This window comes from Rhinichthys klamathensis, unplaced genomic scaffold, assembly GCF_029890125.1.
Source record: "Rhinichthys klamathensis goyatoka isolate OS25496 unplaced genomic scaffold, OSU_Roscu_1.1 h1tg000068l_1, whole genome shotgun sequence".
Classification (NCBI taxonomy): domain Eukaryota; kingdom Metazoa; phylum Chordata; class Actinopteri; order Cypriniformes; family Leuciscidae; genus Rhinichthys; species Rhinichthys klamathensis.
Window position 1 is genome coordinate 3,819,318 of NW_026606611.1, and position 22,703 is coordinate 3,842,020.

At 38.4% G+C, this 22,703-nt stretch overlaps 1 protein-coding gene across 1 annotated transcript in view; it reads left to right on the forward strand.

Annotated features, from left to right (window-relative positions):
* Nucleotides 1–14,743, forward strand: part of enox2 (ecto-NOX disulfide-thiol exchanger 2) — a 301,696-nt gene extending 286,953 nt beyond the window's left edge. The window contains exons 13-16 of the mRNA XM_056250293.1: nt 1,317–1,373; nt 2,744–2,849; nt 9,773–9,858; nt 14,104–14,743. Of these exons, the coding sequence (XP_056106268.1) occupies nt 1,317–1,373; nt 2,744–2,849; nt 9,773–9,858; nt 14,104–14,235 (381 nt within the window). The 3' untranslated portion in view covers nt 14,236–14,743. The remainder of the gene's footprint in view (nt 1–1,316; nt 1,374–2,743; nt 2,850–9,772; nt 9,859–14,103) is intronic.
* Nucleotides 14,744–22,703: the final 7,960 nt, after the last annotated feature.

Here is a 22,703-nt window from a genome sequence, read left to right on the forward strand (position 1 = left end):
TTTTATAACTTGTAAAAAAAAAGGTTGAAAATTGCTTAACTTATTATGATAAATTAAAGCAGTGTAAAAACATATATTGTCAACTTATTTATCATATAATGTTTTACAGTGTATGAACACATGCAAAATAAAAAATAGTGCTAACTAAATATTCATAACTGATTATGTTGTAGTCAATGCATGCTTTTTTCTTTGAGCTTTTTGCATAGCAAAATTAAACCTGTAGCTTTAGTTTGCCTTTTTTGCCAAATGATTTTGTCAGATAAATACCTTCACCAAGTTTATTGTTTTGTTCTTCCCTCATATTTAAAATATTTCAAAAAAATATATATATATATATAATATTTCCTTGTATTTTGATGGTTTTCATTTAGGGTCATTAAAAACAAATATCCTCTCCTGACATCACTTTTGGCCACTACTGTAGTTTCTTAGCTTATTTTTTTTTATATATATATATAGAACTATATGAATATAGAAGTCAACTAATGTGCAATCACAGCTTTGAATGTGATTTATCTAATCAGATTTTAGAACTGAAGCTTTCTGCTTTATAATACGAACAATTTACATTTCATGAAGAAAATGTAATCGGTGCTTGCCCCTCTAAAACTTGCCGCTGGCCAGCCAATATTTTCATGATTTTTTTATTATATTCGGGTGCCCCCCAGGGCGCTCTGTATGCTGCCACAAGAAGAAGTCTATAATATTCTGCTATCTAGATATGGCTTAGGCCTTTCATGGGATTTGTTCACCTTTTTTATCATACTGTAGCTAGACGAAAATCAAATCACTTAGAAAAGTAATAACACGCCTCTCCTCGACAAGCCACGTGATTTGAGATATATTTCATGTATGTAGCCCAGATGGTGATAATCCAAAGTTTAATATATGGATTTGGGGTTTGTTCAAATCCCTAACCATAAAGCATGCTGCATGAGCAATATCAATAGTGATTCTTGCCTTGGCAAATGCCACTAAATATTCCGTAAGCATCAGGTTGCGTTACTAATCTCAGCAGAGCGGCTTGAAATGGCTTCCTTCACTCTGCGATTAAGCTGTGCTTCATTAGAGTTTCATTGAGCAGGACAAATACTTTGGAGCTTTGCTGCTTATTTGGCATTTAGAGAAATCCATTGCAAACCTGACCTTCAACTCTCGCCGTGTCAGGCCTGCGATTCCACTTCCTGCCCAGCGGTCTGTCCCGCGTCCTTTAGTTTCCCCATGTGAACAGTGTGTGTGTGTGTGTGTGTGAGTGAGTGTGAGCCTATGACGTATTACTCGCTGACAGCTCTCTCATTCTTTTAATTGACTAGCTGGAGACGGACAAGCAGGAGGACAGAGGAAGCGATGAAAGTGCAAATCACGCCAGCGTAAGTGGGAGACGCTGTTCTCCGTCTCTGACACTTGTCCACATCACTGCTTCACATCACACCTCACACTGGCACATTCCACAAATACGGTACGCTTTGGCTTTAAAAAAACAACATTAGAAGCACCAATCGCACAAAAAAGAATGTTTTATGTAGTGAGACATGGATATGTTAGATAAGTATTATCTGCTATTAAAAATTAGCATTCTATGAAAAATAAAAATGGTGAATTTGGCTTGTCCTACCTTAGTCTTTTCGACTTCTCAAATGGGTATTCATTCTGATAAAAAAATACAGTAAAAACTGTAATATTGAGAAATACTATTGGAATTTTAAAGATTTTCTTTCTATTTTCATGTTTTAAAATGTAATTTATTCCTGTGATGCAAAGCTGAATTGTCAGCATCATTACTCCAGTCTCACGATCCTTCAGAAATCATTCTAATATGCTGATTTGCTGCTCAAGGAACATTTATTATTATTATTATCAAATGTTGAAAACAGTTGTGCTGCTTAATATTTTTGTGAAAACCATGATAGATTTTTTTCCAGGATTCTTTGATAAATAGAAAGTTCAAAAGAACATCATCTATTTAAAACAAATCTTTTCTAACATTATAAATGTATTTACTGTCACTTTTGATTGATTTAAAATAGTCTTGCTATTAATTTTTTTTTTATGTGTACAGTCCCCAAACTTTTTAACGGTATTGTATTTAACTTTTAAATAATATTTGTATTATAAATATTATTTTTATTCTATTTAATATTTTTTTATTTAATGTTTTTTTGTGTTTATTTAAGGTTTAATGTTAACAAAATCACAAAAGTAAAATTTAAACTTGTGATAATACATGTCCTAAATGCTGCTGTCAGGGTTGCAAAAACTTGCAAACCCTATAGAAAATAATTAGAAAATAATAAAACTCATTTAATATTTAGATTGACCTCCTGATGTTGACCACAGAGGGTTAAGCTCCTTTTACTTAACCCTAACTTACTGGGAAAAAAGAGGTCGCAGGCCCTATTTTGCCACCTATTTGTGGAAAGTGTCTTATTCTGCTCTTCTCGGCTCGCTCCAGCTTTTTGTTCCTTTCACTCTGTTGTTCTTTCTCTCTACATTTTCCTCTTACCCTACACCCTCTTCTGTTGTCCCATTTTCCCTCCTCCATCCTCTCGCAGAACATGACAGATCATTACAGGCCAATCGAGCGCAGGAGAACTTTATTTGTCGCGGGATAAATCACTCTGACACAACTGGGCGAAGAGATTGCAGCCCCGTCAGAGGGCCGGGGTAATGAGGGGAGGGCCAAAGAGCCTGTGTGTGAGAAGAAAACAACTTTCTTTTTTGCTGTTATTTCCTTCCATAGGAGGCGTCGGCGTCGGCTGTGGTGTCCTGCAGTCAGGAGAAGGAGAGCCTGCCGGAGAAGGGGCCGCCCAGCCCAGTCAAGTCTGAAAGAGAGGCTCTGCTCGTGGGTGAGTGTCAAGAGACGGCACAGCCATCAACATAAAGCTGTTTTTCACACTTTATGTAATCAGACATAAGACTGCAAAAAAAAAAAAAAAAAAAAAAAACCTTCTCATTATTTCCATCATCCACAGCTATCTCTACTAGGGTGCAGGTGTTAATTGCCTGACCAAATGAGCCTCAAATGAGTCACCTCGGATGCTTTTTAATGAGGAACTTTAACATGTCATCCACAGCACAGCCAGAGAGAGAGAGAGGTGTGTGTGTGTGAGAGAGAGAGAGAGAGAGAGAGAGAGAGAGAGAGAGAGAGAGAGGGGCTGTGGAATGTGCCAAAATTGATGGCCAAAAACTCTGTCTAGGTAGACAGCTCTCTATATTTTGAGAAACAGCCAGAAAGGAAGAAGTAATTGACTCTAGACTGTTGAATTATTAAACATGAATGCACACCCTGAGGTGGTAATGTGGCCTCAAAGTGGATGGCTGGTTACACCTCTGATTTTTAATAATTCAAAAATCCAGAGTCAATTACTCCACTTAAACCCTGCTTATCACATGTACATTTGTTTATGCCAAAAAAAAAAAAAAAAAAAAAAAAAATCTGAGAAATGATTGCCATAACATAAGAGGAAGATAAAATCCAGATTAACCCACCAGCATTATCTGCATGTGTAATTGTCTTGCCTGCACATGTTTGTCACAGTTGTCTAGGTTTTTATCTGTATTTTATTTGGCTTATTTGCCTGTCCAGTGACCGGAAAGAGTGCTGATCGTGCTGCTGTCCAGTACATTGCTCTCCGATGAAGAAAACAGCTTCAGTAACCCCTAGTGGAGTATCTTAGCTGTCCATGAGCTCTCCTTCAGCCTCTTTCATTCCATCAGATCTGCTTTAGCTCATGCCGTTTTTTGAGGAGGAGCTCCTGTCAGGACTAAGGGAGAATAGACCATGCCTGCATTCAGACATAATGAAATGTGCATTGTGATAGTGCTTGCTTGTAGCAAATCAAATGTGTTTTGGAAGATATGACCTGTTCATACAGCGGCTGTTATAAAGCTGCTTGCTATCGCTCATCCACGTTTACTCACTGCATTGTGTATCTGGAATCTGATCTAAATTATTGAGGAGGAGGCTAGTATGCACGGCTTTATTTCATGCTGTCGTCACCAACGGCATGTTTAAGTTAAATGACGATGTGACATGAAGGCCAAGAATGGTAACCCATACTCTGAATTTGTCCTCTGCATTTAACCCATCCAAGTTAGTGCACACACATTAGGAGTAGTGAGAATTGAACATACAGGGCCCTATTTTAATGATCTAAGCGCATGGTCTAAAGCTCACGGCAGAAGTGCACTTAGAGCGTGTCCGAAGCCACTTTTGCTAGTTTAACGACGGGAAAAATGGTCGGCGCGCATGGTCTAAAAGGGTTGTCTCTATTCTCTTGTTTTGGGCGTAACGTGCAATAAACCAATCAAAGTCTCATCTCCCATTCCCTTCAAAAGCCAGTTGCGCTCGCGCCATGGCGGATTCGCTATTTACCGTAGATAGCGGAATTTGCTAGCGGAAAGACTGAACGTGTCTCCAGAGCGCAAACGGATCTGCTCGTGCGCGAGGTTAAAGCACAAGCAGACCATCTACGGGACTAGCCGGATTCCACCATATCTTTATGTACACAATAATAATCTTTAACATTGTAATCCTTTTATTTTTATTATGTCGCATGTTTGTGTCCTGCTGTGCGTCCCTGTGTGTGTAATAAGCAGAGTGTACGTGCGTTGTGGACCCACGTACATTGGGTCAGTGGCGGTTCTACATTGAATTACACCCTGGGCGAGACCCCCTTCGAGCGCCCCCCCCCCACACACACACACACACACACACACAAGAAAAAAAACAACAACAATAAAATCACATACCGTTCATTTGAAAAAAAAAAACAGTAAGAAAATCCAGTTATTCTGGAAATCTAACTTTCAGGGAGGAACCATTAGCTCATTGGTTACTGCCTCGAATTCTATGCATGGGACACTTTTAGTTATGACTTGTTAAACTATACTTTGTCACGAAATAGAGTTTTTAAAAGTGAAAGTGGCCGAGAGATACTTATGTAGTAACACAATACTTTTCTCTTAAATAATTTCTAATAACTCTAATATTAACAACTATCCAAACTGTTTTAGACCTAAAATAGCTTAGGCCTTAAATGTCAGAGAAAAGGACAGAATCAGAGATTATTTTTTAATAGAAAATTGTACTTTGCATATTATAGGCTACTGTAAAAACACATAATTATAGTTGATTTTAGTTGATCATTATGAAAATTATTTTCATTTCATGAATATAGTGACCAAAATGATCACGGTTAAACACAGTATCTTGTTCAAAAAGTAGGCCTAATACACAATGAAATCTATTCACCAAGTTAATAACATTAAAGATGATGGCCAAATTTTAAAGGAGTGTGTTTTATGTTATCTAATAACATGTACACGTTCAAATAAACTTTTGACAAAAAAGGTTTTATAAAAAGATAAACCTCACATATTTCAGCCTTTAAATCATCTTTATAAAAAGAATGGGTCAATAAAGATAAATTCCTGACATTTATAATGCACAGTAGCTTATTTTTTATTATTAATAGTAAAATTCGGTCCGATTTTCCCATGGCTGTCGTTGCTATACAACCAAGCACTGCGCTCTCCACAACGACAAAGAAGTTTTAGTAGGTTAATGGATTTCCACCATAGAAAAACGCTTGCTGTAGCTCTGCTAAAAGATTTATTTACGGAGAAGAGAAAAACACCCACGTGTTTGGGTGCACCCCCATACTGAAAAGATTAAAAATGTTCATCTCGCTGCTCCTGGAAAAAATCATAGACAGTAAAAGAAATGGAAACAGCGACCCCATAGACTTCAACGGAGAAAAGTGAAGTCAAATCAAGGGGGTAATCCACCAGCCGGAAACTGATTGCGAGCGAGCTTCTACTTCTGTCTATACGGTAATTTCTCTTCTATGTGACAGAGAGTCACGTGTTATGACGCAATCGTTAGCCTATTTTTACAAAAACTGCTTCTACGGGGCCACAACGTAAGATACAAGGTAATGGAGCATTTTATACATTGTCGTGTTTCTTTAGAAATAAATAATGGACAAATGGAGTCTTTAAACGTCTCAGATGTAAAGTTATTCGCTGTCAAAGTGACTCAAAAATGAATGGGAGTCAATGGGATGCTAACAGCAGGTGAAGGCTTGTTAGCCAATGGCGGCGCCCAGGGAGACTTCAGTTTCCGGCTGGTGGATTACCCCCTTGGAAAAAATGAGCGCGCCGCTTCAATTATGAGCGCGCTTCCCGTGCGCCTACATTTGAAATAACGACCTCGAGCGCGCAAAAGACGCGATATGTGAACGGCCCCTTGGTGAGCTACCTCCAATCTGGAGACCCCCTTGACATCGCTTCTGTGCACGGCACCTTCTCGGCAAGCAGGGGCGCCATTGCCAATAATTGAATTAAAATGATAGAAAATAGAAAACCTTCGCGGCGCAGAGGATTTTTTTATCTGCTCGTGCCGCCCCCCATGTGACATGAAAAAATGCCGCCCCGCGCGACTGCCCGGTTCGCCCGTGCCTAAAACCGCTACTGGTCAATGGCACAGTTTATTTCAGTTGCCTCAAAACCGCAACCCGCCAACAATCCGCCTGAACACACCTCGTTTTCAGACCAGCACAACCATGGGTGCACAGATGGGCGCAAATGCATTTGCTATTTAAACAACGTGGCAGCAGGACGTGAAAATGATAACTGCGTCAGGCAGAAACTAGCAAAAAACACCAGGCGCAGGATAGGGCCCGAACACTTATTAGACTGAAGCAGCTTAGGTGCACTTGATCATTTTAAGAAAAATCATGTTAAATTGATACATCAGGCTTGCTGTTTTTGAGGAACGTTTATTTGCGTTTAATTGCATTTATATGTTCTGCCCCCAGAATAAAAACTACAGAGCTTTTATCATAAAACTAAGCATTTACATGACATATTAGACATATTAGTCTCATTGATTTTCAATAAAAGCTATCATGATTTCATCTTCATCTTTTGGCCCTATAAATATGCACCAAATTTTTGCACAGTTTGGGCCTGTGAATAAAACTGAGCTCTGAAAAAAGTCTGAGAGATGCATATTCTCTTATATCATACTATATGTTCCATAAAAGCCTGAGGTATCAAATATGATACTCAACTCTTTTCATTTAGATTTTTAGAGTATTATTTCATATGTCAGGCTTTACAGGGTTAAAACTCCCAGGCATTTCTGGGTAAGAGTGCTGTGACTCGTCTGTTCAGGGCAGTTTTCCCCTATTGACCTCTATCCATCACTCGCCTCCTAATAATCCCTGTTTAATTGGCAACATCAGTCTACTCTCCCCTCCACTGATAGCTGGTGTGTCCTGAAAAAACACTTGTAAATCGAATTACTACTGTTCCAAGCCCATTTGACTTTCTTTTAGTTAAACAAGGAAATGAATGGATGAAACGAAATTATCAAATAGTTCATTTGTGGGTGGGAATTCTTAATTTGTGACCACAATATCTATTTTTTCCTTCCAAACGTTGAGTGCAGGGCTCTATAAATTTGACTCTTGCACTATTTTGCCCTTATTCTCAAGCCGTGTAACAGTTTTGTTTGAGGAATCAGACTGAAATTCAAGTCAATTTCTGCTGAAGATCTTCCTCCTCACTGTAGCCACACTGCAACCAATTCCTTTTGGCACCGCTGGCGTCATTCCTGGTGCAAAGCGTATTCACGCAACACATTGTATACATGCAAATGAGAGTTGAGAGCTGCATAAGATGGCATTTTCAGCGACCATTTCTATGATGATTTTTGTCATCACTGCTAATTTTCTCATTTTGTGTTCCTTGGAAGAAAGCAAATCGCATGGGTTTGGAATGACACTAGGTTGAGTTAAAGAAAAGTTTAAAAAAATTATTTTTGGATGAAGTAGCGGGCACAGCTGCCAGCTCAGGGTGTTTGTTTAAGCACATACAGCACTATATCTTCTAGCAGATATGCATTAATTAGTGAAACATCGCATTACGTTATGAAGGGTCCATTTTCTTTCACCTTACAATGTTTGGCTTCGGATCAATGTGTGTTAATGGAAAGGTATAGTAATCCAAACACACTGCAATGAAACCATGTATAATATATAAACTATGTCTACAGTCCATCAAGACTAATGGAATATTGACTTTGCGGCACCTGTGCGCTTCTCTCTGGAGAGCTGCTTTGCTTCCCTGATCATAATGCATTCAGAATAAGCGAGTTATTCTCAATCACATTGAAGCCAGAAGTGCTAATAGCAGCTGTTATTGTTATTCCATATGTTTGAGTGTGTGAATGAAGCACTCAGCAGGCCGAAGAACAACCTTGATTAGGCCAAACAGCATCAAAACTGCAATTAAACACTCGTAATCATTTTGGAAAGTTCAAGAGGCAGAGTTAGCCGATGAGGATATCCACTTCAGGGGACACACCTCAAGTACTTGGAATCATTTGCAAATCAGCGCTTGGAAATATCAATTGCTGATGCTCTGTTCCAAAACCAAGTGAGCTGCCTACTCGCTCTTTTTAATAATTATTCAGTCTTCTAAGATACCTCATTTGGGCCAAGATCTGAGGCAGCATTGTGTCCTATGCGGAGCAAGCAATGCCAAAATGCTCTGCAACTACAATAAATGAATCCAAGGTTTGAGGAAATATCAATAAATGCAATGTTTATGTAAAATAATCCGTTTTGAAATTGATTTAACAGTTTTCACTGCTAATTTTTTGTTATTTAATGAAGAATATGTATATAATTAAATAAATATATTAACAAGCACACTTCATTTATGTATATTTATTATTATGTATATCTTTTAAAATTGTTTAGAAATAAATATCTATTTATATATGAAATTCATTTATGTACATATATTTCATGCTATATGTTAATTTACAATTGTATAATATATTTTTAAGTGTGATAAATTAGGGCTGTCAAAAGTAAATGTCTATTTCTGTTATTAATACTTTCTGTTTAGCGTGTTAAAATATTTAAAATGTTGTAACTAATTGTCTTATTGTGAAAATTAATGTGCAAAGTAAACGTAGTGGTGGGAAAAGTGAACTGACAGCTTCTGATATTGACAGAGACAGGAATTTTATTACTATATACAACACACTATATTAAAGGCACAGCTAAATGTGACATTTATTTGAATGGGTTTATTTGAAGATTGGTATAAGTTCACTTAAATTAAAAGTTGTTATAATATTTGTTAAGCCTAATAAATGTTTTAAATGGCTATAGTGTATGGTGGCGAGAGAGCTCAACACAGCTGAAGAAAGCACATATACAACTAGAAAAAAACACCAGCAACTTAAGAAAACATCTTCATCAGTTTGACAACGTGTGCTGCAAATACTCAGAACCCACATACGATATGAATGTTAAAATAAACAAAAAACTCATCAACATCACCACTAATGAGTAGACATTGAACAATAAGCGGTCCCAGTGTATTTTCAGCTTGTTTCTGTGTTTGGTTGCGTTGTGAGTATTTGCAGCACATGTGTTGTCATACTGATGAAGATGTTTTCTTAATTTGCTGGTGTGTTTTTTCTATTTGCATGTGTTTTCTTCAATTGCAGCACATTTAGCTCTAACTGCCACTGTAATCATTCATCATATCTCCATCATATTTTTTTTTATTTTTTTTTAATAGAGACATCAGCATCAGGACTGGTATCAGTGATATGGGCCTTCATTCATAGTGCTTAGTAAAAATATGGCTTAAAAGCTGTCAGCTTCTAAAAGGTTTTGGAACCGATATTAGGTTAATACTGTATAGATAGATCAGCGATTCATCTTTGGCTTTACTTCCACAGGAATCATCTCAACGTTTCTTCACGTCCATCCTTTTGGAGCCAGCATTGAATATATCTGCTCCTATTTACAGCGGCTGGACACTAAGGTATGAAACACACACACACGCGCACCACGATTTACGGTTCAGAAAATTTCACTATTCATTTTCAGTTTGGCTCAACTTATCATTAGCCATTCAATCTTACTATGATTACTGATACACTTCAGCAGAAACTGCACCAGAGTTTAAAAAGTGCCTCTATTATGCTATTTTAAAGGTTCTTCATTTTGTCCTGCAATAGTTTACATGCATCCAAGGTCAAAAATACTTTAGGTTTCTCATAATATACATTGCAGCATCCGAGAGCCTAATCTGCTCTGATTGGTCAGATGACCCAGTCTGTTGGTCTACCACTTACTGCGCGTGTCGGAAACTAATGCCCATTTCCACATCTGAGTTTCTGCTCCGGATCATTCTCAGCACTTGATACACAGTGATGCGAACAGTAACGATGGTGTTGAGTCCTCGTCCTTTGGAAGTGCATGCATGTGGATTTGCAGCGCTGAAAACAGCACCTTTTCAACACAAACTAAACTCTTCCAGGCCTCAGCTACAACTACAGTGTTTGAAGGTCAAAGTAGACATTGTTCGTGGGCAGACAATGAAGACCAAATTTGTTACATTGCTATGTTGGTATGTAACAGGACGTTACAGAATGGAATTATTAACAACTCGTTTCAAAAGTTCAGACTCTGTTCTTTCTTTTAGGAGACGATAACTCGATTTGCAGACCTTTTACATTCACAAACAGCCATATTACATTTGATTTTTGGTATTTTGGAAACTTTTTTTTATGTATTTTATTAGCTTCGATCTTCATAAAAGTTTTAACTGACGATTATAACCTTGACAAACACACACACACAGGCTACTCACTCTGACTGAATGTTTTTACAGCACCTGCACACACACACACACACAGACTGAAAGCATGTATGGCGGTCTGCTTACCATTCTAATGTTCTGCTGAGTAAACAGCCCTTGAGCAGACAGAAAGTGCTCAGGGTGTAAGCACAGCTCTCACACACACAGCGGGACCACACACACATATTTCCTCTGTGTGTGTGTGTCTGTGTTTTCATCTTCCGGTTCTCAAATGCAGTCCTCAAGCTTTTCCTGCCAAAATGTTTAATGCCGAAATAAAACGCTCATCTTTCTATAGCGCAGTGTTGATTACCCTTTATTTCCCTTCATCTCTCTTGCTTTATCTCTCCCTCTCTCTCTCTCTCGCTCTTCTTTTGCTGTCACACAGTGACTAATTTACACTTACAGATGGAGGGTGAAAATGAGGCTCTATATCTTTTCAGTTTTGAGTTGAGGCCCTCCGGCTGTCAGTGCCCACGCTCTCTCTCTCTCCGCAGCGCATACATGCCTTCATATCTTCAACAACACTCCCGCTTGTTTTCACTAAAAACAATGCACTCCAGTGGGAGGGTTTAATTGATAAACCGTCATTCACGTCGCCCTGCTTGCCACTCGATAAGCTGGTGCAAGTGGGTTCCGCGATCCTGTGAAGAACACAATTCTCGTCGCATGTGAGTTCTGTAATTCATGTTGTGCTTATATACGGTGAGGTCCAAAAATCTGAGACCACATCACAAATCTGGGATTCGAAAATTGGATTTAAAAAAAAAAGCATACAAATGTAAAATGAAATATTTAAGATTCTGCACTATTTCTAGGTCAATGATCCAGCAAGTGCATTTGTAACATTGATCATTTGGCTCTTTGTACAGATGGCCAAATGTCCTTACTCTCAATAAAGCTCAAGATGATATTAGAATGATTCCTAAAGCATACTGGAGAAAATGAACATCAGGTTTTACACACTTGTGGGTTACACTTTATTTTAAGGTGTCCGTTACAGTGTAATTATACATTTATGTTCTGATTCAAATTGAATTAACTACATGTACTTACTATAGGATTAGGGTTTGGTTTAGGGTTAGTTGTACATTAACATATTAAAGGTATTGTAGGTAGAATTTTTTTTAAAAACTTTTTGCCAAATTTGTTTAAACTTTCTATATATATCAATGCATAATTAAAATGTAAGTACTCTGGAAAAGAGAGTATAAAAATCGAGTGTCTGTAGTCCTCTCAGGGCTGTAATAAACACAGCTACTTATCTCCATTCACTTCCACCCCCTCCATTCTGGGCTCCTTCCAAAACCACGCCCCCAAAACACATGAACGTGCGATGCCGACAGCTCACAGCTGGAGGACGCGCTTAGTAGCGCCGAGCGGAGAGGAGCAGTGCATGCAGACTCACATGTAATAAAATACCTAACTTTATCATTATGAATATAAACAACTAACATGGCTGTTAGTACTCACTATCAAGCTAGCATATCGATACTGGTAAAGTTTAAAATATATTGAGTTTGATTCGTTAACGAGCTAGTAACAATGCAAAGCTAAAAACAGGTTGCATTGATACACGTTTTCCCATTACAATCAGTTACACTGTGATGAAGGTGAATTTAGTGTAAGATTCATAACATATACGCCGTGTTTTGCATGTAGTTGTGTCTCTTACTAGTCTCTTACCCTCCTCGAGTCAAACGAGTGCGCGCATGTAGCAGCGGGGGTGTTGCCATGGTTGCGAGAGAGTGACAGTCGCCTAAGCCAATCCTTTGTTTCGTCCCGGAAGGAAATAATGAGCTGTGTTTAGTGCAGATTAAACGGTCTAGAGTCACTCGATTTTTATACTCTTTTTATCAGAGTACTTACATTTTAATTATGCATTGATATATATAGAAAGTTTAAACAAATTTGGGAAAAAGTTTTTTAGACCAAAAACGACCTACCCTACCTTTAATAATAACACATGTAGTACATTGCCGACATGTAACATGTAACAAGGACACTGTACTGTAAAATAAAGTGTTGCCCACTTGTGGAATTCAAACCAAAAATATTATTAATCATTCAGTTTGTAAAGCCAGTATAACATAATTTGTAAATAAACATGAGTATTAAAGGACTTTTTGAAGTTAAGCTCAAGCTAGTCTCAGCCTCAGACGTCATGCCCATGGACCGTTGGCTGAACGTCTGATGCATAAGGCAGACAAAATTGGGAACACTTCAGGAGTTTAGAAGTCGTCGTCTGATTGGTTGAATTCTACAGGATTCTGAAAACAAAGCCGTCGTGGTGCTAAAAACCCCTTCATGGAAGACAGGCGTTGTGTTTATATCTGTGACAATAAGTTCAGAACTAATGATCTTTGCAGTAGAAGTGAATCTATCAAAAACTAACTTTAGCTGGACAATAACTTTATTCTACTGCTGCTGTAAAGCCTAAACAATCTCTCTTACTTTAATTTCCTATTATCACTGTAAAGCTGCTTTGAAACAATCTATATTGTTAAAAGCGCTCTATAAATGAAGGTGACTTGTCTTGACAATGAGCGCTTATCAGGATCAACTAAAAGATGGATTTACAAAAGTATGTGAAGTTTGCGGCAGTAAACTTGCACAACGTTCTTGAATGAATACTGTAATGTATTAGATGCACATCGGTCTGTTATTGTAGGGACATCGACTTTACATTTTCACACCCCTACACAAAACGAACTGTGTTTGGTTGCTTTATGTTGGTCATGGGCAGTAAATGGGGCTGATTTTTTAAGGATTTAAAAGCAGAAATGTGAAACTTATTGTATAAAAGCATCAAATTAATGAATACATTTCATTTGTATTCTTTTTTAACTCTGAAATTGTTTTAGTCATATTTATGGCCATTTTAGGGATTTAGGCGATACATTGTCGTAGTTGTAAAGTTGGCACGTTTTTTTAGGTTTTTTTTTTTTCAAAAGTTTTTTGAAGATGTTTTCTAAAGTCGTTTCTAAAAACTATTCAAATGTTTACAGATTGGCCCCATTCACTTCCATTGTAAGTACACCACTCTGACCCAGATTTGTGCTTTTTTTATTTAAATAGTGACAATTAATCTTGTGAGTTAATCAACACCGCTTTTTTAAAATGCCTTGATGTGCGAAACGCTGCAAAAAACGCGAACGCAATGCTCAAACGTCTTTCTAGCGCGTTTACATAAAAAACCAATGGACGTAGCGCAGCGGAATGGAAAAACACGTTCATTAAATGAAATGTATTTATTTAATTCTAGAGCCCCTACCCATGTGGGCAAAATGACATTGTATCATTTTCTATAAATCTGCTTTTGATGTGCGTTGTGAAAAGTGCTACAGAATGAAATATTCCTCTTAAATGAGAAAAATGGAAGCATTTTCAGGAGAGGGCTAATCATTGATGTCCTTGTTGTTTCAGATCAGTACCACAGAAGTGGAGACTCTTTTGGGTCGGCTGCCCTGCACGTTCAAGCAGGAGTTGACGGGTGTCGGGGCTAGTTTGGAGAAACGCTGGAAGTTCTGTGGGTTTGAGGGCATTAAGACGGCGTAGAGACACGGGTCGGGCTTCCCGCTAGAAACAAAACGGCCGATGGACCGGAGGGGTTACAACCAATCACCTGCCAGCTCTCCGTGTCCATCCGCCCAGCCCCATGGGATTTAAATGTGGAAAAACACTTGGAGACCTAGAGAACCTCAAGACTTTGGTGTGTGTGTAGTATGTTTTAGTATGTGTACACACGAGCACATGTCAGAGTGTGTGTGCGCGCACCATGCGTTTGTACTACACACCGTGACTCTGGGCCGCTGCGGCGACGGAAAACTCATCGGGTAAAAATCAGGGTTTGCTGAACCGAGGACTTGAACTGTCAACATACATTTTCTTTTTCTCGTTTCGCCTCTGATTTGTAAAAAAGAAAAACCTTATAAATAACATGGATATATTTCTTTTCTCTTCTGTATAGGCTGCAGAAGCTGCATAGAATCTTTTGTTCACATATCCTGTAAATGTTTGAATAACTTGCTATTTTTAAATAAAAAAGCACAACAAAAATCTGCAACTAGACTAATTTATTAGTTTAACAATCTAGGCCAGTGCTTCCAAAATCTTCAAAAGTTCAACTTTCAGCACCTCTGCTAATTAAAAGAGGAATGGTGGGATAAAGATATGCCTTCAGAAGACATTTCCTCTCACTTCGGCTGAATATATGCCACACACGTCCTTCCAAACCCTCGGGCTTTTCCTGCTTACGCTGGTGACCAAAGTAGTCTTAAGCTCTTCTGTGTCCTCAAGCGATCTGAGTCGGTCTGCGGTGTTTCACATCTCTAATTGTTCGTTTTCTTTTAATGTGACTTTTTTCATAATCACTTGCAGTTGACTGGTAACCAGACTCAGCAGTTGTGAAGGTGTCGAGCAGTGTTGCTGTTTTGAGCTCGTGAACTCTCATTAACAATCGGAGTATGTGTCGCGTATGCAAATGTGTGTGTTTGTCTGTTAGTCAGGAGTAAACAGTGTGAGTTGCGTCTCGTTCGGAGAGAAGGTTCTTCCGGCGGCACAGTCAAGCGTCACTAATGCTCTTCTGTTGTGCAATTTGTAAGGTGATTTTTTTTTTTTTTTTTTTTTGCTTATTGCTGAGGGAAACTAAAGCTTTATTACACATGATTGGTTCCCACTGCCCTTTTTCCATTTCCTTGGGCCATAAGTATGAAAAATTATTTTCAAATGCTTGTCATACATTTGGCCTCTCAAACATGAATTAATAATGACTAATGATTGTGTTTCCCCCTGTCGTCGAACAACCCTTAATTCATTATTTAATTTTGCCATGAATTTTTAATATAGACACTTCAGATGGAGTGAAATCTAAGTGAACTGAACATGTAAAGCATTTTTACAAAGAGGCTTCGGTCACTTAAATATTTCAACATTCTGTTTTTTGGACTATGTTGGCGTGTTCTGTGTTCGAAGATCCCATCAGTCCATGTTCAATCCATGTACAGCAATACAAAATACAAATTGAGATTACAGTGAGGCATTTATAATGAAGGTGAATGGGGTCTTTTTTGCAATGATTAAAAACCAGAAATGTGAAGCTAATAATTTTATCACTTTTTTTTGCAATGATTAAAAAGCAGAAATGTGAAGCTAATAATTTTATCACTTTTTATTAATTAGCCTTTTAAACTTGCTGTAAACGTTGTTCTCATCCTTTTTAACGGTTGTTAAATTGTATCTGCTATCTTAAAGGCCTAAGATAGCCCTTTTAACCCCCCCCCCCCCCCCCCCCCCCCCCCCCCCCCACCTCCCAAAAAAAAAACCAGAAATGAAATTTGAAATGAAACACAAATTAATATATCTTTCTGACCGCCATAGACTGCAACGTTATTACCACTTTCAAGGCGTATTTAATGACATAATTTTTTGGGCGAACTAACCCTTTAACCCAGAATATCCCTTTAAACGCACGCATCATTTCCATTAAAATTGAACCTTCAGTCCCTCTTCAGAAGGTCTTTGTCAGGTCAGATCACTCTCATTTAGATGTTTTTGAACTTGGATGAGGCAAACAACACGTGCACAGATGCAGGGGCACTGAAAGGTTGCGGGGCGAGTGTACTCGTCCTGTTTTCCTTCCTCGTTCCTCTATTTTTGGGAAGCCCCAACCGTTCCATTAGAGCACTTAGAGCTGTGTGGAGCCGGTTGTGTGCATCAATTCCCTGGCTTTATGCAGACTCCATCACTGTCATTCAGCCTAGATTTGACAAATGGCTGTGGTTTTCACATTGACAAGCACAGATATTCTCTGGAATACTTTTATTTTGTGTACTTTTGTTCCCTGGTCGACTTTATTTACACGACTATGTACTTCATTTTTCAGGTGTTCTGAGATATTCTAAACATCACACAAATCCCTCAACAGATTAATTAGATCTCTCTGTGTGGTGCCCTGGAGATGTTTTTCATTCTGTTGTCGTCTTCACGCAACACCACCGTGAGTCTTATACTCAATTCTGCGTGGATTGAGGCGGAATCCACGAGGTTCACTTCTCCATTATATTCTTCCTATGGGAACTGGAGTGTCCTTCATCTTCTAAAGAGCGAAGCAGCTCTGAATCCAAAGGGCAGCGATGTCAAACTACACAAACCCAAGAGTCTGGCTCATAACCCATAATCCCCTGAATGCCGTGCTCCTCACATCCTTGGAAGTAATTGGATATGGAGTGATCCAGCTTCCGTGGATCTCTTTTTAGGGGGCCATATCTTGATGCTTTAGCTAATTAGTTCACTCTTACCTGACTTCCTCCAGTCAAAGTGAATCCAGGCAATTACAAAGAGCGTATCCCTTGAGCGATCGGATGAGAGGGAGGTGATTGGCTCGAATAAGGAGAGCCAATGTTCCCGTCGTCCCTCACAAGTGAAAGGTCCTCATTACTCTACAGCAGTCAGAGCCTATGACAGAAAGCGTCCATCTGTTTAAGGAGTAACCCATGGAGGTTACAGAGGGTCACCACTTCCATTATAATGCTTATGGATAAAAGATCGGAGCCAATACACAGAGTATAGCAGTTCACTAGCTCCCCCTTCTGGACAGAAAGCAGTGAAATGGCTTTTGAAGAGGAGATTACAGTCATATGAACAGCTCGGTTCAAGCAGACCTCAAGCAATGTCAACCTTTTAGTCAAATAAACGGTTTAACTTTGGATAGACACTTTCACATTGTCTTAATATGCTGTAATAATATGTCTTATAAATAATAATTATATAATAATAATGACTTCTTTTCTCAGAATTGTGGGATAGGAGCTTGCAATTGCGAGTCCAATTCTGAAAAAAGGCTGACTTTATATCTTGTGATTCTTATTGTATAACTTGCAAATGTGTGTTTATATTATGCAATTCTGAGGGGAAAAAAGTCAGAATTGTGAGATACAAAGTCGCAATTACCTTTTTTATTTTTTATTCAGTGGCGGACACAAGTGTCCATCCACTGCGATATAATGTGACTGTAAATAATGCATAGGTACTTCCCCACTTTTACCAGTCATGTTGGCTTTATTTCGTCATGAATAATAAACACTATGACATATAAAGAGGACTGTCATATACAATTATGGCTAAGGGTCACAGGTAACCACTGGTCCGGGTGAAACATCACACTCTCAATAGTTTGGGTTATAACTGCACTTCAGTTATTATTCATTTTTTTAGTATACACATTTATTGTCTTAGAATTAAAAATCATGTGTTTGCAATGATGTCATTTCCTCTTGGCCTTTTACATAAATTCATTTGAGGTCCTGATGTGTTTGATTTGAAATGCCAGTGATACCTTTGAGACGACACACTCCCTGATGAATGAACTACAGTCACACTCGTCTTCATTACGCCTCCGACCTTTCAAAAAACAACCGGAGAAATGGATTACCTCAGTGCAAGAGATTATCAAGGGCGTTCAGAACTCTATTTTTAAACATGAAAATCACTTAGTTTTCAACAAAGTGCCGCTTGGTTTTCAAACCGATGCTCCCAAAAGTGACTATTGTTTTTCTTAACATCAGCTTTGTCTAAATACCATGTTCTAAAGATTTATTTCCTTGTGTTTACTGGGAAAAGCAAGCTGTGTGCCACTTTATTTTCAAGTCTTTGAACATAGGATGTCAGAACTCTCTCCCCCAAATAATGAACTGAAGTGGGCTTGTTTTCTACAATCTACCAGGGTTTTATTAAAAGATTGCCATTTCATGCTAACAGCAAAAGTAAAACAGACTATATTCCAGTAGCAACTCTATTAATTAGTTAACTTTGCTCAAGTCCTTTCACTCATGTTTCCTCAGTCAAAAAAGATGCACAAGTAGTATTATAAACAACAGCATGTCTTAAAAAAGTAAGCTGTATATTTACGAGCAAACACAAGTTCAGTCTTGCCATGAAACCTGTGGCATGTAGAGCAAGATTCCCACTGTTACTTTGACAGAAACCTTGAATTCATTTAAATGTAGTTGTGTCCTAACGTCTTTATAATGAGGGAAGTCATGGTGACATAGTTAACTTTGTGTGGAGCAGTGTTGCCCTTAAGTCACATTTATTAAATCTAAATTAGCAAGGCCTTTCTTTAAAGAGTTTTGATTTGTGACTGCACTGCCCAATAAAGATCTGAAGAATACGCAGAGACGGAATTGTCTGCGACGGCTCGGCCGGCCACTTTACGCTTGAGTGACTGGCCATTAGTGCTGATTTGAAGGGTTACTCGCCTCAGTCCATAAAGTTCAGCTCCAGTCAATCGTTGTTTGCAGATACTCAATGTCTGAATCTTTAAAGGAGTCTTTTGGCTTCAAAACAAGTTAAGCTCTATCGACAGTGACACTAATGTCGACTCGTTTCACAGTTAAATAGCCAAATTTGTCTAACACAAATTGTGTTTGCAGTAACGCACTTACAGGGGAAGTTTATGGGGCGTTCTGGAGGCTTTAAAACAGCAATGTGAAGCCGATTCACGTGCACAATGACTTGAAAACCCCTATAAAGTCAATGCCGGGGTGATACTGTCCTGATATCATAATGAAAAATGAGCCTCATTAAAAGAAAGAACTTCTTGAAAAGAAAACCAGTTTTAAACAATATATAGTATTTTAGTATAATTACTAGTTTAGTATTATTAGTAAGGATGGAAAAAATGATCTGCATATTGATATTTATTTATTTTTTAACGAATGTCATGTTGTCTTATTTAAATATTAGATAATTTGAGATTGTATGATGTTAGTTCAAGATGTTCATAGTTCATGTGGTACAACTCCCTAAATATTTAATGACATTGATGATTAATAATTAATAATTCATATTTGTAAATAAATTACAAAAAACACCCTATGTTATAAATGTTATATATATATGATATATATGTAATGCTGATTACCATAAATAAATCAAAAAAAAAAAAATACCCTATATAACAAATTAAATATAAAAAAATTGTATGTACAGCTCAAAATTTATTCAGACACCTTGCTATCCTATCCTATCCTATAGTTAATAAATTAACTATAATGTCCTGCACCGACTAGTAAATGGTGTCTGACTAATTTTGGGGTTGACTGTAAATAATAAATACATTTTTAAATACTTGTACTTTTTTACAAGTATTTTTTAAATGCTTAAATAGTATAAATGTTTTTTTTTTTTTACATTTTTCAGAAGTATTTTTTTGTGTATCCTGAAGTGAACATTCTTAAATGTCGTTGACCAATATTCAAGGTTGATTGTATCACATAGCCTCATGTGTGGCTAGTATAATGTTTCATATATATACACTCACCTAAAGGATTATTAGGAACACCTGTTCAATTTCTCATTAATGCAATTATCTAATCAACCAATCACATGGCAGTTGCTTCAATGCATTTAGGGGTGTGGTCCTGGTCAAGACAATCTCCTGAACTCCAAACTGAATGTCAGAATGGGAAAGAAAGGTGATTTAAGCAATTTTGAGCGTGGCATGGTTGTTGGTGCCAGACGGGCCGGTCTGAGTATTTCACAATCTGCTCAGTTACTGGGATTTTCACGCACAACCATTTCTAGGGTTTACAAAGAATGGTGTGAAAAGGGAAAAACATCCAGTATGCGGCAGTCCTGTGGGCGAAAATGCCTTGTTGATGCCAGAGGTCAGAGGAGAATGGGCCGACTGATTCAAGCTGATAGAAGAGCAACTTTGACTGAAATAACCACCCGTTACAACCGAGGTATGCAGCAAAGCATTTGTGAAGCCACAACACACACAACCTTGAGGCGGATGGGCTACAACAGCAGAAGACCCCACCGGGTACCACTCATCTCCTCTACAAATAGGAAAAAGAGGCTACAATTTGCAAGAGCTCACCAAAATTGGACCGTTGAAGACTGGAAAAATGTTGCCTGGTCTGATGAGTCTCGATTTCTGTTGAGAGTCAGAATTTGGCGTAAACAGAATGAGAACATGGATCCATCATGCCTTGTTACCACTGTGCAGGCTGGTGGTGGTGGTGTAATGGTGTGGGGGATGTTTTCTTAGCACACTTTAGGCCCCTTAGTGCCAATTGGGCATCGTTTAAATGCCACGGCATACCTGAGCATTGTTTCTGACCATGTCCATCCCTTTATGGCCACCATGTACCCGTCCTCTGATGGCTACTTCCAGCAGGATAATGCAACATCACAAAGCTCAAATAATTTCAAATTGGTTTATTGAACATGACAATGAGTTCACTGTACTAAAATGGCCCCCACAGTCACCAGATCTCAACCCAATAGAGCATCTTTGGGATGTGGTGGAACGGGAGCTTCGTGACCTGGATGTGCATCCCACAAATCTCCATCAACTGCAAGATGCTATCCTATCAATATGGGCCAACATTTCTAAAGAATGCTTTCAGCACCTTGTTGAATCAATGCCACATAGAATTAAGGCAGTTCTGAAGGTGAAAGGGGGTCAAACACAGTATTAGTATGGTGTTCCTAATAATCCTTTAGGTGAGTGTGTGTATATATATATATATATATATATTATATATATATATATATACGTGTATGTATATACGTGTATGTATATACAGTATATAGTGCTTATTTTTAAAAACTGAGGGAAAAGTCGAAATGATTTTCAACATGCCACAGATTGTGTGTAGAGCTCAAGTTATATTGAACCCAGAACTTTCCTTTAACTGGCCTTCACACAGAAATATAAATCTTTATTGTTATCTTCTCTGAACATGCTGCTGAATGGAAACGCGAGGTTGAATCTCTCCAGCCCTGGTGTCGTTTCGGTGTGAGTTCCACTCTGTATTTTACAGACAATCTTTTCAGTGCCGTGTACAACAAGGGGAGAAAGACAAGAAAGAGAAATCTATTTTGAGACAGAGCTGAGACTGGATTTTGTTTCTTGCGAGGCATTTTTCAGGCTCTCTGTTGATAGTGGTTGTGGCCCGGGCAGCCTGTGCTGGGATAGACAGATAAAGGGTTTAGTCTACCTTATGTGTGGACCTCTATTCTCTCTGGGATGGGCCAGAGGTCAGACAGGATGACGCTCATGGACACGCATCTCTCGTTTGCTGGATCTCACTGACTGAGGAAGTGGAAAAGATGGTGATGGTGAACCATTATAATATTGGCACCAAAATGAATCTGTGCTGCTGGTGGAGATCCTAATACATTGTATGAACTATGAAGGCAGTCTCACATATTCTTTCACTATACGTCAAGTTGTGGTATTTTATGTTTTAATAAATTTGAGGCATCATTAGGGTTATTTGTCTATTTATATATTCATCCATCCGTGTCTCTATAGCCAGGTAGTCCAGCAGAGTGTATGCTAAAGCCGGCATGTATCGTGAAGGCTCGTGGAAATTGATAGAGAGCTTTGGATCCACTTTATTGATTGCCGGCGTTCTGAAGATTTCCCAGCTCAGGAAAGTGAAACCGTTTAAGTGATTTCAGGGACTCTTAATGTATGACTCTCAGCAGGCAAACAAGCTCCATAACTACATTCAGGTGAGTGAGTGGTCTCAAACACATGACTCATCTTAAGCATAGAAGCTCATAGCTCTCCATATGTGATAAAGACAATGCTGAATGAGGGTCAATCTCACAAAGACATATTTCACCACAAAATCAAAAGAAAACATAACTCATAATTTTGAAGCATTTTATGACTTTTTTTTATCAAGGAAATTTTCAGTACTCTTATGAAGAAAAAAACAAACAAACATGTAGGCCTGTTGTTTATATTATAAAATAATATTCCATGTACCTCGGCAAAGTTAAAGTTACCTCGGGAGTTAAAAGTGTAACTGTTTTTCCTTTGCAGGTTCCCACACTTTTAATTCAAACTGATTTGTCAATGTCCAGAATCCCTGGGAAAAATGAGCGTTTACACTACGAAAGCAATCCGGTCGTATGCGTTTTCGACTACCTCTGGAAGTGGTCAAAAGTTGACAAGCTCAAACGTTTTAGACCCCGGTTACGCCTGTATTTAGCGCCGTCCGTAC